This window comes from Rutilus rutilus (genome assembly GCF_951802725.1).
Source record: "Rutilus rutilus genome assembly, chromosome: 25".
Taxonomy (NCBI): Eukaryota; Metazoa; Chordata; class Actinopteri; order Cypriniformes; family Leuciscidae; genus Rutilus; species Rutilus rutilus.
The window spans coordinates 21,026,701-21,044,803 of record NC_140229.1 but is presented as its reverse complement, the minus strand read 5'-3'; the positions used below and the strand labels follow the sequence as shown (position 1 = coordinate 21,044,803).

Genomic DNA, 18,103 nt, shown 5'->3' with positions numbered 1-18,103 from the left:
TTGCAGTAGTCTAGTCCTGCAGTTCCTCTGAAACCCTCCACCTCCCCAGCTCCACCTGCCTAAATCTAAATCTGCTAAGTGGTTTATGCATGTCTATTAATGCAGCAGCAGCATATCTTACATGCTCACAGCAGCGTGTCTGTGTATCTAATGGCAGTGGCAAGTTCATACAGTCGCAGAAGCAGCGTAGCAGATCTAGTCTGCCAAATCTAAATATATTAACATTACCATATTCATTAACATGCCAAAACTACTTTGATAGTTGTCATGCTTGAAATGGTTTTGGGTCCTATTTTTTACCCTATTTGTGAAAAGTTTCTTCAGTCCTTTTTTTCCCTCTACATCTGTTAGACTCTCTTAATCATTTTTCTCCAACGTCGACAGCCTGTTTTACATCTAATTTCAGTTTTTTTTAATTAGTGCCTCTGAGCAATGTTTTAAGAGTCTTATATTAGGCGTTGAGCAAACACTTTGACCTCATTCTCGTTTCAGAGGCAAGAGAGGACAAACAAGGGGATTGTGGGTTACGATCAGAATGAGCTCAATGCCAGCAGACCATCACAGTAATTTGTTGTGGCATGTACATGGCATATAGTACAGCTGCATATAGATAGTGTTTGTATACTCAACAAGTTTATATTGTTTCGTGTTCATGTGCCAAGTTGTGGAATATGATATGAATATATGAATACTGGATGTGCCATTTCAAAAAGGCATTAACAAAACCCCATAACTACTGTTCAGAAGTTCCTAATGCTCAATACGGCTGTATTTATTGGATCAAAAATACAATAAAATCAGGAGTGAAATGTTATTACAATTTAATGTAACTGTTTTTGGTTTCAATATATTTGACAGTGTTTTCAAAGCTGAATTTTCAGCATCATTACTCCAGTGTTCAGAGTCACATGATCCTTCAGAGATCAGTCTAATATGATGATTTGATGTTCAAGAAACATTTATTATTATGGTCAATGTTGAAAAAAGTTGTGCTGCTCAATATTTTTGTGGAAACCGTAATACATATTTTTTAGGATTCTTTGATTAATACAAAGTTAAAATTAACAAAATTTATTTAAAATAGAAATTTTTTGTAACATTATGAATGCTTTTACTGTCATATTTAATGCACCCTTGCAATAAATCTTACTGACCCCAAACTTTTGAATGGTAGTGTATTTATATGCTAATTTATGTATTTTACTTCTCAGAATTATACAGAGGTACAGTATGGCACATTATATCGGAGAACTAGGAGCTCCAGAGACAGAAAATTAGGTTTGAATGTGGCACGAGAAATATGCCCGTTCCAGTTTCCATGCTTCTCTCCATACTTTTGTTCAATAAAATGGTAAGAAGACCTAAAAATGGTCAAAACAAAAAAAGATGTCTCTTTCCCATTCAAGTTTTTCCCCCCTCAGGGATTAAACCAAATCTGAACCGCTAAACTACCACTAACCATCAAAAATCATCATGCCACGCTTTAGAGCTGAAGCATCTCTGAAGTCTAACCATGCCTTTATTGTGCGTTGGACATAAAAAGATCATGTTCAGGATCTTCTCAAAACACTCGCCACACTTCTGTCAGAATGTGGCTGCTTCAGATCAGGAATCTCCCGCTAGCACTGCAGTCCTTGTGTGTTGCGATTGCAGTGGCCCTGTAGGGTGAGCTTGTCTTGTCAAAATCTGCAACAGTATCTTCATGCATGCTTCTCTCAAGGCCGACTCAATAGCTCTTTCATCTTGCATAATTTCTTCCCACTGAGCTCACTGCAGTGCATTCTGGGATTTATAATGTGTATATAATTATGCTACCTATTTTTATGATGCCTACTCTACCCACAATGCTTTGTATAGTTTTTGTTGTAGTAATGCAAAAATATTTTGATTTGGCATCACAGTATATCAATTATAAATAATGATTTGGTTTTAAAGTGTTTTGCACTTATTATATTTGTCCTCCTCTGTTTTCACTTTCTCAGTTTTCAGTCAATGTTCCTTTCGAGCTGGTGCAGCTGTAGATTGTCCCACTGAGTGCTAACCTCAGTGTGTGTTTGTTTCTGTGCATGTCTACAGAGAGGTGTGTGTGAAGCAGGACGGGCGGGTGCACCTCACCGTGGTTTACTTTGGAAGGGACCAGATGAACGAGGTCAAAGGAACCTTGGAGAACACATCGAGGTATGGCATGTTAATATATGTGTGTGTATCCACACAGTGGAGCAGATAAGGCTGAGGTTAAGGCTGAGAAATACAGTTATTCAAAAAGGAACCAGAGGGGTTTCATAAGTTCCTTCTAGTAATCCCGAATGCATTATGGGTATCGACCGAACTGTAAACTGATCAAATGAACACACTCAGCTTCTGCTATCAGTAAGTCTACATAGTGCTGATCAACATAAATAATTCCTTTAAATTTATAGACCAAGCAAGACTTAAAATACCCATCTTCATGAATATATTAAATGCTGAACGAGTTGTATTAATAAAAGATGATGATGATATACTGAGTAATAATCAAATGCACAGTCAGCTTAAATTTTTAACAAGATATATGCATAACATTTTGGGTGGTGTTAAATATATGTAATTTTTACAATAGATATTAATAAATATCAGATTATAATATATCTTGTAATAAATATATAAATAAAGATGTAGAATACATGACATTAATATGTAATTAATATATCTTTAACAGTACAAAAACAAGTATAATATAGCTTTTATACAGTATTTTCATAATTTCATAAACAAGCAATTCATAACTTTCTTGGTCAAACAAAATATATTGGATTATTTCTATTTTTCTATTATTATTATATTATATTATACTGATGACATGTATAACAGGCCCTCTTAGGCCTGTTTCAGACTGGACGTATTTTTCCGGTGCCCATGTTAACAGTTTGGAGCATTCACACTGTACACTGAGGCGGCGCAGTGCCGTGATCGTTTTGACGCCGAGTCTATTTTTGCTGCGCCACTGAATTAAATCTTCAGTGCATTGTTCTTGTTAACACGAAACATAACAAATGAGATGTTCCATGTTTCACAATCACCATATGACATTCAGCGCTGTGGGTTTTTTAAAAAAAAAATTTTTTTTTATAAAATACACGGAAACATAATTGTCAGGACTTTTCACCAGACCTTAAATTCATTGAAAGTCTTTGGGATGTGCTGGAGTAGACTTTATTATCAATACAAGATCTTGATAAAAAATGTATATACCTCTTAATAGAAATATCATCACAACAATTATATCCATCAAGAGGTGCATACATTTTTGGTCAAGATCTTGTATTGACAATAAAGTCTACTCCAGCACATCCCAAAGACTTTCAATGAAGTTAACGTCTGGACTCTGAGGAGCCAATTCATGTGTGAAAAGGATTCTTCTTTCTCCTCACAACCATTCTTTCACAATCTGATCCTGATGAATCTTGACATTTTGTCATCCTGGAATATGGCCATGATGCGTCTTCCTAAGAAATGAAAATCTACACACTCCATCAGTTAGGGTTTGAATAACTGTTACCAAGTAAGAAACATTGCAATAATGATCCAGTCATAAACTCTTAAGCATAAATTTAAATCCAAACAGCGACCTTTTTTTTTTTTTTTTTGCCGGGCAGTGTATATACTGTATATACCGCATGTTATATGCATATAGAGATATATATGTGTGGGACAGTAGGAGAGGGACACGGTCGCATCGCAGCAGAGTATGCTGCCCATCATAAATCAAAGCATGTGACGTCGTCGGCCAATGAAATTGGCGTGTTTATCACATGTGCTTCGGATGGCGTACCCCTATAGCGTCAATCCAAGAGCAGTGTTGAAGTTCCCTGTCTCAGGGAGCCATCGGTTAACGTCATAACCCGAAATGCTTTCTAATATTCTTTGACTATTTGTTATCATCAATCGCACTGGCACACACACCACAAATCTGTAATCATGAGAGCACAGCTGGGGTTAGCGGCACTGTCGTGATTACAGATTGGAGGTCAGTGAATCTGCTCTGTTAGACTGCAGTGACTCTGACCTCCATCCAGTGTGAAAATAACAGGTCACCTCAGATGCTGCTCGGAGGCAGATGAAATCAACAGAGCAGTTGATTGCCTGGAATCCAGCCAGGGTCATGCTGGAAACCTCCCTGCATTGCAGCGGATAAGATATCTCTCAATTCACAGGAAGAAAATGGCTTTTCTCTTTATGGAGAAGCATTGAAATGCAACTGGACTCATTGGTTTTCAGATCTATCTTCTTTGACCATACAGGGACACTTTTTGGAGTGGATTTGTTAGAGAAATGGGAAGGCAATCATGGCCTTGTACCTTTCAAGATAGGGAAGGGCCAATAATCAGCACAGCTCTTGTTCCTTCTGTGGGAATTCATTGGCTTCTCTCTGATCCAGAAATCAAGGGATCTTAATTCTTTCTGTACTTTAGACTAACTGGATTCTCCACAATTTCCTTATTGTTCATTCCAGCTCTCTTCCAGACATCTAGAGCTAATTGGTTGTAACTTCCCAGCAGACCTGAATGCTTATACCTTCATTTCCTAAAGTCATTTTCCTTAAATACAAGTTAGAGGATCGACCCAAAAATGACATTTCTGTCATCATTTACTCACCGTCATGTCGGTCCAAACCCCGTTCGTCTTCGAAACACAAAGGAAGATCTTTTAGATGAATCTGAGAGATTTCTGTCCCTCCATTGACGGTCTACACAACTACCTCTTTCAAGCCCCAGAAAGGTAGTAAAGACGTCATTAAAGTACACAAAGCACTTGCGTAGCTTAATAAAATTGAGGTTAAATCACTGGATTACATGGATTACTTTAATGACGTCTTTTTACTACCTTTCTGAGGCTTGAAAGTGGTAGTTGTGTAGACTGTCGATGGAGGGACAGAAAGCTCTCAGATTTCATTAATCAGATTTCATTTTAATCAATCATTATATCATATTTACAAAAATGTTTTACAGTGTAGCCCTCCATTTGTAAGTACAGTATTGAAACCAAAATGATTGCCTTTCTGTGGTAGTGAACATTATTCCACAAATTGTGTCTCCTGGGTCACCTTGTGTGTCCTAAATTTGCCCATACTGAGTATTTCTACTGATACTTGCCATAAGGATTTTGGTGAGCTGCAGAACTAGCCATCGCCCTTGAACATCTGACCACAACTACAATGTGCCATTTAAAAAATGAAATGTTTTTATTTTATTTTGCCTAATACTCAGTTTCTAGCTCAGTTTCTAAGGGAGAAAGCATTTGTAAATGTATTGTTGCAGTAGATAATGCATCATATCATATAAACAAGATGAATGACTATAAATGCATGAATCAAACCCACTTGGAATCGCCACAGGTTTTGACACTATTTTCCACACATCATTTTTGTGATTTATGTCCCTGTATGTGGGTAGAGAAAAATAATTTGAGAAGAGGAAAATTGCTCACAGTTGCTATTACCTTCATTTTGCACACACTTCATACAGTATCTGACAGTTGCTGCATTGGCTGACTGATCATTTGCATAAATGCTTGAATCCCACATCACCAAGAGTCACTTTCACTTTTGTCGCCTTGAATGACCAACAACTTCTTACTTTAATAAATGCCTGCTATTAGCCAGAGTGGTTGACTGAAAGAGCCTCGAAGTAGCAGAAAGCAGGAGACGAAATGATGATGATGATGATGATGATATAAAATTAGCAGGGTCATTTTTTTTTTATCATCTTAATATAATTTTTCAATGCTCAGACTTCATCCTGTACTTTGTCTGCCAGTCTGAAAAACATATTTCATTAACTGAAATAATGTTAATATACCAACCTATACTAATATCTGTTTTGTACCTTTGTAATACAATGACAACCACCAAAAATGAGAAAGTCACATGATGAATCAAAGCTCATCACAAGAAGCTTTTCCTCAAGCTGAGAAGGTCAATACTAATATATAGAAGGTGCCTAGTGTCATTTCACACAAACACTGAACACCATCATGGGAACACGCATGACATGAAAAAATGCAATAAACATTCATTTAACAACATTAGATGTAACATAAAACCCTAATGTACATAAATGATTAGATTTTTTTTTTTTTTTTGAAAAATGGTTATTTCAATTGAAATACATCACGTGAAGTGTCACATAGGGAATTCTGGGAATGTCAATTTATGTTTTTTATACTGTAAATACAATGACTTGTTCTTTTTCATTTCCAAAAACTGTAAATTTAACAGTATTTTAACAGGTTAAGGTTAGATAACAGTTATTCACCATAGTTATGAAACTTACTGTTAAATGGTTAACAGGTTTTTACTGTCACATTTTTACCGTTAAAATCACGATAATTTTTTTACAGTGCACAAAAAGAAATGGAAAATTACAATGGAAGCTTGTTTCCTCCACGGAATAAAAAATCAAAAAGGTAATTGTGACTTTTGACAATTGTGACAATTGGTAATTGTGTCGCAATTACATTTTTTAATTATTATTCTGTGGCGGAAACAAGCTTCCATAAACTGCAGCTTTACAACATCGTCCGTTGACGTGAAAACCCTTGAGATGGAGACATTCTTTTATATCTAGACCCTTTGAAGATAAAGATCTCTTGAAACCACACAATCTTAAGATTAAACGACAATAGCAAGCATTGAAAGAGCAAGAAAATAAGTCGAATTATAAAAAATATAATGAATGTATATATGTATATGTATATGTATATGTATATATATATATATATATATATATATATATATATATATATATATATATATATATATATACATTCATTATATTTTTTATAATTCGACTTATTTTCTTGCTCTTTCAATGCTTTCAATATACATATATATATACACATATATATATATATATAAATGAATAAAAACAGAAAAAAAATAAACAACAGAAATGTTCGCTCTTTTGGAGCCACACACACACACACATTGCTGTTAAGAATCTGTAGACGCTTCACTGCTATAAGACCATCAGTGTCAGTCCTCACAGAAGTAGGTAGATGTGATATCCGGATCTGCCGGGCAAAGTCAATCCATACACATGAATAATTTGTGTTCATTTGAGAAAGGGAAGAGAGGAGAGTGTAAGTAACACTGCATTATACAAACCAGGTTCATGTTCATTATTGATGATGACATTTATAACCCTGAAGTGATCAGACATGCTAGTAACTGTGTGTGGATTCATTTAGATATAGTTTGGGGACAAATTTGTCTCCAGAATTGAGCTAAATCTAATAAAAACCATGCAGGCTATACTGTTTATACACAGTGTACTTAGACCTATCTATCTTATCTTATCTTATCTTATCTTATCTATCTGTTTATCTGTCTGCCTGTCCCAAAGCTGAAGTGAAATGGAAAAAATGCAATGAATGACGGAATGAAAAATATCTTAGACAGCCTTTGAAAACAAGTCAGTATCATAGAAAGAAATATTTGGAGTGTTTTTTGTTTTGCTTTTTTGTGGCTGATGGTGAACTGAATATCACATGCATGCTGAAACGCCCCGGGCTCTTGTCCAAATCTGTTCCGCTAATGTGACTTAAATCAAATCTTGTTTGTTACAAACGGCTATTTGTAACTGCTCTAAATCTTCACGACTAGTGGCTCTTGAACACTTTTTTTTGCCGGCTATAATGTATGTTAACAATGACTGGTTTTTATTCAGTGCAACTCCCATGGGTTGCAGCAATATTTTCGTGGGTTATGAATCTCGGTCAGGGAAAGTAGGTGCTTTTTTATTTTTTTTTATTTCAGGCAGACATTCTGGCCTATTTTTTGCATTGGGCCAATGAGAGCAGCGGGCAGCCACATGTGACAGGTGCTTTACAAGCATTTTTCTAGTGTCTGAATGCTTGTGGCTCCAGGGTTTTATTGCTTTTTTATGAATACCATCTTTTCTGTCTTTTTGTGTCCTGTTCATGTTTGCATGCCACCAAACCAAAGTTTAGAGTTGGTAAGATTTTTTTGTTTTTGAAAGAAAAAAAATACAGTAAGACAATAATATTATGAAATGTCATAAATATATAATATTTTATAATAATTATATATTAGTATTGATATATTTAAAACTGTAATTTATTCCAGTGACGGTAAAGCTGAATTTTCAGCATCATTACTCCAGTCTTCAGTGTCACATGATCCTTCAGAAATCATTGGTAACACTTTACTTAAGGCCTTTATGTATAATGCATTATAAACGTATTCATAATGTAGGCTACATTATAATGCATCAAATCTTTTCATAGATAATTGTAATCAAAGTTAAAATGCAATATAATGTTTGCAGATTACTTGTTACTTCTGAAATTGGTTGTCATGTGTTTTAATGCATTATACTTTCTAAAGGTGTAACAATTAATAGATATTATATCTAGTATTAAAATGCATTATAACTGTGGTTACATTTAGTCATGAGACCAAGCAATGCATAATTCATGTATTAAAATACTTTTATAAAGCATTATGTATGAAGGCTTTGAGTAAAGTGTTACCAAATCATCCTAATATGCTGATTTGACGCTCAAGAAACATTATTATTATTATTATTATTATTATTATTATTATTATTATTATTATTATCAATGTTGAAAACAGTTGTGCTGCTTAATATTTTTGTGGACACCATGATACATTTTTTCAGGATTCTTTGATGTAAAAGTTCAAAAGAACAGCATTTATTTGAAAAATAAATATTTTGTAAGATTATAAATGTCTTTAATCTTGAGTAATTTAATGAGTACTTCCTGATTAAAATTATTAATTAAAGCAAAATCAAAACCGTTGTAAAAAAACAAAATGTATGTTTATATAAAAAAAAGAGTCTTTCTCAGGCCAAAGACTGATCCTCTCTCCATTAGAGTGGAGTGTTTGATAACGTGGTGATTCACTGTTAGTGATTCAGTAATATAAAGGAAGTGTCTCTTCCTGTTCCTGCTAAAACAGCTGTATGGCTTTAATAGCAGGTATTATCTCTGCACTCTGTGTGTGGTGGCATTGAGCTTTTATACAGCTTGGCTCAAGCCCAGCGCATTACACTTTAATCATCTAGTGTGTCTCTGTGTCTATGCGGTTGATTGTATTCATAGTCACACAGACTGGCTGAGGATGCCTGTTATTCCCTCTATATGAGAAGTGATGCAGGTCACGCTGTAAAATCTGCACCCGCCATCAATCACAGCACCGTCACAATCGACTTAATTTCCCCCCCAACAGACAGTGAAACGTATATTTAGTGCGCTTAGTTTTAGTGGAAATGTACTCTTTGTATTCATGTTGGATTCACATGGTTTTGAAAAACTTTGGTACCATTTTCATTAAAATTATTTTCAATCTTTTGACAGTCTTTAAATTCTTTAAGAGAAAAAGTTTTAGAGAGGCCATATCGTGCCCTTTTTCAAAGTCTTGATTTAGTTTTTGGGCTCCACTAGAACAGGTTTTCATGCTTGAATGTTCAGAAAACACATCATTTTCCTATATTTGACATTGTTGCTGCACCTCTCTTCTCAGTCTGTCAGAAATGCTCCGTTTGTTCCTGTGTCTACGAAGCCCCTCCTTCTGAATAGTACAATGTGCTCTGATTGGTCGGCTGGATCAGTGTGTTGTGATTTGGTCAACTACTTCCAGTGTGTTTGGGAAATGTCCCCTTACCATAACCACAAGTTTCAACACAGTATTAACCCTTTATTTTGCCTATGCCTCGGGTGGGAATTATTCAAATGAGGGATGTTCAGTTTGGGGGTGGGACTTGGGTGCTGAACATGCTGATTGGTTGAGTTCATGCAGCATTTTGATTGGTTGACTCCACGCAGCATTTTAATTCAACCACCATTGTTAAAAGTCTGTCGCGGTGCGTGCAGTAAGGGTTGTTTGCTATTCGAATCAACTATGGAGTTTAAAAAATACGACAGATAGACCGGCGACGAGGTTCAGGCTTTATTAAGCTGAGTCGCGGAGGACGAAATCCAGTGGGAACTGGTCACGCGCAGTCCTACGTCACTGGACTATTTGCCTAATCTTCACGGTACTTTAGACCACAATGGAAACGCAAACAGCAATTGATCTGGGGGGGGAAAAAGTTCCTGGGACAAATTGTTCCAGGTAATTTCAGTGGAAACGCGGCTATACACACGAAAATGATGTCAAAATACCCGTCTCGGCAAGTATTCTCTCGGTTATGTCATAAGTGAACAGTTGAGAAAGAAACCGGATGTGTGTCAGTATATGCGGTCCGTGCATTCTGTCTTAAAGTGACAGCAGCCTAATATTCCTGCTGTCATTCATGTTAATAAAATAAAATAAAAATACAGCTTTAACAAAGATGAACATGCGTTTACGTTTTACATTTTACATGTTAGCAGCTTGTATGATAAGTGTGCTGCATAAAGTGTGAGTACCAAGCATCATCTCCAGGTGCTCCCTTGAGAACCAGACCAAAAAAATCATGTGCCCCCTCATAATAGGTCCTCTTTAAAGTAAAAACAAAACAAAAAAGGTCTAATGATCTGATATTTTAATTGATCTTGACACTTAGTCATGAAGCTCTGCTTATGATTTGTTTCCTGATTTGTCTCCTGTTGATATGGCGTTGTTTCCAGAAAAACAGATGTTGTTAAAGAACAACATAAGATAATGCTTATCACTGAGAGAACGTTCCAGTGACCGTTATGAGACAGTCTGTGATTTTCTTGCAGGGAGCTGAACTTCCGTAACTTCACTCTGATCCAGCTGAACGAGGAGTTTTCTCGGGGTCGAGGGCTGGATGTGGGCGCTCGTGCCTGGAAGGGGGGCAATGTCCTGCTCTTCTTCTGTGACGTGGACATCTTCTTCACAGCCGACTTCCTGAACACATGTCGTCTTAATGCCCAGCCTGGTGAGAGAAAAGAGGAAACACTATATAGACCCAAAAAGTATTTGGATACTTAAAAATGGCCAACATTGATAATAATCAGAGATGTTTCCTGAGCAAGCAAATCATCATATTAGAATGATTTCTGAAGGATCATGTGATAATTCAGGAATAAATTATTTACCCCAAACTTTTGACCGGTAGTGTAAATACATTTATATTGTTTCTGAGACTATATTAGAGAGAGGATGGCCATCTAATTAAGTGCTTTATTGTTGTGTTGGTATCATAGCCAGCTGTGTGATGGCATTGTCTTACTCTGTCTTAGGAAAGAAAGTGTTTTACCCAGTTCTCTTCAGCCAGTACAATCCAGCTGTAATCTACGGCAGCCACGATCACACCCCCCCTGTGGAACAGCAGCTGGTAATGCAACTCATTTCATCAGGAGATTAAAATGCTTCATCAAGTTTGATGTGATTAATTGCCGCATTGTGATGGAACACACAATCATCACGGTCGCGTGGCATTGATATTCTGGACGTGTAGATAATAAAGAGCTTGATTAAATGTGCTGATAATGCGCAAATGCTGATTGAATTGAGAAAATCTATTGGCCTATATATTGGACTATAATAATAATGGACTATATATTTAGCAATATTTATATTAAAAAAAATAAGTTTTTGCTATTATTAGAGTGATGTAATTTAGCTATTACCATGCATATTAGGGACAAATGGGAGGAAAAGCATATACAAGTTAGTCTCTCTCTCTCTTAACTGCATTTTGCAAAAAAGACCCTTCATGATTTTGTTCCATATATATCCGTTTTGATAGGTTAATGCAAGATAGGTTAATGCAATGTTATCTAGTGGCTATTAATGTATTTTAGTTTCAGTTTTCTAGTTACGGTTTTATTTATATTTATGTGAAAATACTTAAATCATTTTGTGTTTTATTTTTCGTTAAAAGTTTCGTTTTTTATTTTTTTGACTGTACTAAAGCATAAAAGTACCATATGTTTGTAGAGCTTTAGAAACATGCAAAATTCGGTAACACTTTATTTTACAGTGTCCTTGTTACATATGTTACATGTACTTACTATATTAATAACAGTAAATTATGCATAATTACAATCAACTAACTCTCAACCAAATCCTTATCCTACCCTAACATTATAGTAAGTACATGTTGTTAATTACTATTACTCAGTACTTAAATATATAATTACACTGTAACAAAGAGACCTTAAAATAAAGTGCAACCCAAATACTTGTTTCTTTGAAAAACAATGCAAGAGCCAGTTATTCTACTTTGAATGTGCGTTCCAGGTCGAAATGTGTTTTGTTTTGGTTTGTGTAATCTTGGCCACTGACAGTTTACCCAGTAGTATTTCCACACCCGGGTTGCCAGTTGGTGGAAAGCACAGTGTATTGCAGCCATGGAAGCCAGAAAACAAACTGACAGAAAACTTAAAGGCACACTATGCAGTTTCCGTTTTTCTCAAACAGTGACCCCTAGAGTCGCTGTGGAGTACTTGTATTTAACCTTACTGTCGTAAAACCACTCACGCAGAGCCGTCTCTGCACTTGTCCGACCGCGCTTTCTTCATTTTCTTCGTCGACTTTGCCATGATTCACGTCTGAAATGCGGGCTAGTGTCTTCCATAGAGGCTGCTTCATACGTTGTGCCTAGGGATGTCCCGATCCGATCCACGTCATCGGTATCGTGCCGATACTGGCCCAGAACGCTAGATCGGATATCGAAGGGGAGGAAAAAAAAATCCGATACCTATTAAAGGTAGGGTAGGTAATCCTGTTCAGAAACACTTTTTTTTATACTGGGTGAAATGGTCCTTCCATCCTGATAGTAGTCAATACATTATGTGTTTAGAAAAAGGAATGAAAAAAATCAGACCTCTGTAGCAGCTGCAGGACAGTAAAAACTCTGACCAATCACTGCCATTCGGTGCGAATGTAAAGAACCAATCAGATGCCTTCATGTCTCGTGCCCGAGCCCCACTGCGTGCGCTGCCCTGCGTGCACTCATCACATGTCACCATTCCCGGAAATATTCAGCTCAAAGCACCTGCATATGCAGTCAGCGAAGGCAAACAAGGCAAAAACTACTTCCTCGGACCCTGCCCGCACTCTTGAACGACCTCCTCTGCTTCGCCCTCAACCCCGGACCTGTCCTCGAACCGACGATGCGGTACTTGTCTCCGGACTCGGAGTTTACGTTAGTCTTCATTAGAGTCAACAATGTTTTCATCATGGAAACTCTTACATGCAAAACACCGTATATGTTATGAATCTTACACGAAATTCACCTTCATCACAGTGTAACTGATGGTAATGGAAAAACGTGTATCAATGCAACCTGTTTTTAGTTTTGCCTTATAATTATAGCTCGTTACCGAATGAAACTTTACCATTATCGATATGCTAGCTTGATAGTGAGTACTAAAAGAAATCTTATTTGTTTATATTCATAGTGATAAAGTTAGGTATTTTATTACATGTGATTCTGACATGATGTCACTGTATGTACTGTGCTCCTTCCTCTCCACTCGTCTCAGGTAATAAATGCGTCTTCCAGCTGAGCCTGAGCGTTTGGCGTCGCGCGTTCATGTGTTTTGGGGGCGTGGCTTTGGAAGGAGCTCAGAAGGGAGGGGGTGGGAGTGAATGGAAATAATGAGCTGTGTTTATTGCAGATTAAAAGGTCTACAGTCACTCGAGTTTTATATTTTCTTTTTCAGAGTACTTACATTTTAATTATGTATTGCTATATAAAGACAGTTTAAACAAATTTGGAATGTTTTTTTTTTAGAAAAAGGATTACCTACCCTACCTTTAAGGGTGGAACGGTACATGTATTCGTATTGAACGTACGTGCGTCACGGTTCGGTCGGTGCATGGATTTACACGGAGAATACACGGTATAAAAATAAATAAAACTTGCGTGCACATTAATTAATGTAATGCGGAACTACTGTTAGATACGCGCATAGACATATGCGGGTTCTTTAGGGACACCTAATCTGTAGCCCCGCCTTAGCTCTGAATGAGCGTCTATTTCGCTTCAAACGCTTGCTTTATATCATTATACGCGCGCGTCCAAAACGAATAGGACGCGCGAATGGATTCAAACTGTTCAAGCATCGAACTAGACGCGATAGACGTGAATTTGACGCTCTATTCGCGTTTGGTGTGAACGCAGCAAAATGAACAGGCTGCGCTGTCAAGATTGCAATGCTGGAATGTGTGTGTCAGAGAGAGAGAGAGGCACGGGCGCGATCGAACAGTGGAAACATAAAAACATACTCCGTAATTTTGTTCATACAGGATATCATTAAAACTGCAAAAAGTGTTTAGCCTACTTATATTTGTGTAAAACACAACATTGTGCTTTTGTCAAACTGTAAACTCTTGTCAAACTGTAACCTACAACTGTCACCCAACCAAAATCACACACAAACACACACACACACACACGCTGTTTAAAAGCAAAAATTATTATAAAGTTTTCATTTCTTGTCCTAAAACAGAGCACTAATCTGTTTATTTTGAAGTTACACATTCTACATTGATTAAAAAAGAAAATCAAATGTGTTTTTAATGGTAGTATTATTTTATACAGAAATAAATTATTTATAATTCAGATGAGAATAACGTTAAAGTTAATTAAAATTTTAAGGAAACAAATATATTGATCTGAAATATAGCAAATTAATTTTAAATTCATTCAGGTACAATTACCAAACATATCTCAAGGTCTTTTGAATAAAGAGTGGCAGTATTTCATTATCAACTGTTGTTGTCGACTATATACTGGAGAAGTATTTGTTCTCCATTTGAGTGAAATGTTTTTATGTGGCTAATTGAGCAAAGTGCTTCCATATATTTTATTAGTAGTAGTATTAGTTCAAGAATAAAATAAAAATATCGGATTGATATCGGTATCGGCAAATAGCCAAAGCTGCGGCATCGGTATCGTATCGGAAGTGAAAAAGTGGTATCGGGACATCCCTAGTTGTGCCGTAAAGCAAGTCGTGATTCTTTCAAGATTTGTCGGGGCGCCACCTCTCAAACTTGCATTGCTGGTTTTGCCCCACCCCCACCCGCTTTGTTATCGGGATGATTCACCCTACTACGAGTTTGTTTACCATCAAAATTATTTCGAAGCTGTTATATTAAGGTACAAATCTTGCATAGTGTGCCTTTAAGACTACAATGGAGGCGTTTCAGGGAGTTCAGAAACCATGCTTACTGAAATAGAGAATAACTCCCTTTGGAGTGACATTGTGCTTTGTAACTTTGCAAACCTTTTCCATGGTCAAACAGCAACTTCCCGCCCACTTTCAGTTTACTCAGAAGTATTTCAATACCCTGGGTTGTCATTTGGTGGAAAACATAGTGTAACTGCAGCCGTGAAAGCCAGCAAACTGGGTCAGAGATCGCAGATTCTACCCAACCTAAAAAGCCTCGGCATTCATCTAAAAAGTTCCATGACCAGAGGCATAAATATTGGAGATGCGTTTGAGAGATGGCTCTCTGGCAACTCACGCGAGCATCCAGTCTGAGGAGGGCGGGGGAAACAACTCTCTCCAATATTTAGAATTTGGACTGCAGTACCCATTTCAACCACTAGCTGTCAATATTACATATTGCACCTTATAACGATAATAACACTTGTTGAAATTATTTTCAAATCACCATCATTCTTTGAGTTTGTTATATAGTTACTGGCAACTGGCAGTTTTATTTACTCACCAAATCAATTTTTACACACATTTGCGACTTGGCAAGTGATAAAATTGGACCGTGAATGAGACACAAGATACCCATCAGTCATACTCATCCTCATCAGTATTCACTCTTTTACAGATCATTAAAAAGGACACTGGCTTTTGGAGGGACTTTGGGTTTGGAATGACCTGCCAATACAGATCCGACTTCATCAATATAGGTAAATGTCCTTTTTAAGATCATTTTGAATGTAAAAAGCACTTATGCAGAGACAGTATGTAGAAGTAAAATACAAACCATCAAATAATAATGCAATCTCAGTGAACACAACAGGTCCGACCTGTGAGAATCAAGCAGTTCTCATGACTTAACCGATTACCTGTGTGGACATGAGAAACATTACCTGACACAACAAGGGCTGATACTGATGCTTCAGCAGAGTTTAGTAGAGTCACATGACATGGACATCTCAGCAGACAGATGGCAAAAATACTATGCTCCATTAAGGGAAGTCAGTACTTTGTTTCATAAGCACTATTAAGCAAATACATAATCTACATCATATACTGTTCAAATGGAGATTCAGACTGAACAAATACACATTTACACGCTTTCCTACACAATAACACAGGAACAGACAACAGAGCTGTTTGTCCTGAGGGAAGTTCAAACTTCCTTTTAACAACAACAGATGATGTAAGTAAACAACGTGTTCATTCAACATTTTCTTTTTGGCGGATGCATTATTGCAGCTGACCGCATTAACAATACAGGGGTCAGATTTAAATGCGCTGTTGCTGCCTTAAATAGATAGGAATAATAAGCTATTTCTGCCTGATTGACAAAACAATCTTTAGAATAAAATTCTTCTTGACTGCCTTTTTCTTCTCTTAAAGGGATAGTTTACACAAAAGTGACAATTATTTAATCATTTACCTAAATTACATTCTTTCTTCTGTGGAACTCAAAAGGATCTTTGTGGGGGTTTTTTATTTTAAATTTTTTTATGATGTTTGTTGTAAATTGTATCAAAATGGTGATACATTTTTTATATAAGGTAAACTAAATATGTATAAATCAACAAAACTAAAGATCTGTACAGAAAGTAAAAAATGTATCCATGATGTTGATTCACCCATGAATAAACGTTTAAATGTCAGATGGGTATTGACAAAGACAGCTGAAACATTTTTCAGAATATCATCTTTGTGTTACACAGAAGAAAGAAAGTCGTAAAGGTGTGTAAGGACAGGAGGAGAGTGAGTAATTTTTTTGATGAACTGTCCCTTTAAGAAGTCATTGAGATTTTTAGGTTATCTGACAACTGTACATGTTGAGACTATAGCCACTTTCCCACCATTAGGGTGAACCATTCTCTTTGCTTATCTGTTCCATTTCTTGCTGATCCGGCCCAGCCGGTATGGATATGGTTTTATTTTCCACTGTGTAACGCATTATAAGTAACGAGAGTAATCCGATTACTTTCGGGCTGTGAAATGATTAATCGCATCCAAAATAACATTTTTTATGTTTTATGTATATATATACAAAATAATTATACACAGTACACACATATTATGTGTAAACTAACTTTTATTTTGGATGCAATTAATCGCGATTAATCGCTTCACAGCCCTAGATTACTTTTTCAAATAAGTAGTGCAAGTTACTTTGTTTCCCCATGTATTGACTGACAGGTCTCATGTCCACATGTTGAGAGAAATCTGGTGCAGAGGCGTTGTGTGTGCTGTAACGGTTTGTAATCGTGCCGTGCCTAACCAATCTCAAGTGGAAATATAACTGGAACCGTTCCTTACCGTTCTTAGAACCATTTAGCCAGAAGAATTTGCTAGAATTTGGATTTTAGTATCTTCAGAAGACTGGCATTAAATGTTGAGCTCCACATCTCTATTGCTTGAGGGTTCCATCTTTTGCTATTCAAGAAATGTGATTGTGATAATGTTCATGGCCCTATTGACTGTCTCCAACTCTTCCAGGGGGTTTCGATGTGGACATTAAAGGCTGGGGCGGCGAGGACGTGCACCTGTACAGGAAGTACCTCCACAGTAATCTACTAGTAGTGCGCGCCCCGTCCCGTGGCCTCTTCCACCTGTGGCATGAGAAGCGCTGCGCGGACGAGTTACCCCCGGACCAGTACAAGATGTGCATGCAGTCCAAGGCCATGAACGAAGCCTCGCACGGCCAGCTGGGAATGCTGCTCTTCCGACACGAGATCGAGGCTCACCTCCGCAAACAGAAACAGAGGAGTGGAGCCAAAAAAGCTTGATGGATGTTACCTCTTCTTTACATGCATCAAAGGGATAGTTCACATGAGGACATTCTGTCCTCGTTTACTCGCGCTCGTGACGTTCGCCGTTCTTTGTTTTGTGGAAGCAAAATGTTCTGGTTGTTATTTTCACTGCACAATAAAGTCATCATAAAAGGGGTCCACATGAAGCCCAACATTAC

At 37.0% G+C, this 18,103-nt stretch overlaps 1 protein-coding gene across 3 annotated transcripts in view; it reads left to right on the top strand.

Moving 5' to 3' along the window:
* csgalnact1a (chondroitin sulfate N-acetylgalactosaminyltransferase 1a) overlaps positions 1–18,103 on the top strand; it is a 36,506-nt gene extending 18,403 nt beyond the window's left edge. For 2 of the 3 annotated variants that reach the window (XM_084400393.1, XM_084400394.1), the window contains exons 4-8: positions 2,077–2,178; positions 10,732–10,910; positions 11,215–11,309; positions 15,773–15,854; positions 17,632–18,103. In XM_084400393.1, coding sequence (XP_084256519.1) covers positions 2,077–2,178; positions 10,732–10,910; positions 11,215–11,309; positions 15,773–15,854; positions 17,632–17,921 — 748 coding nt within the window. In that variant the 3' untranslated portion in view covers positions 17,922–18,103. Of the gene's footprint in view, positions 1–2,076; positions 2,179–10,731; positions 10,911–11,214; positions 11,310–15,772; positions 15,855–15,955; positions 16,331–17,631 lie in introns of all 3 variants that reach the window. The other variant, XR_014626287.1, reaches the window with a different exon arrangement.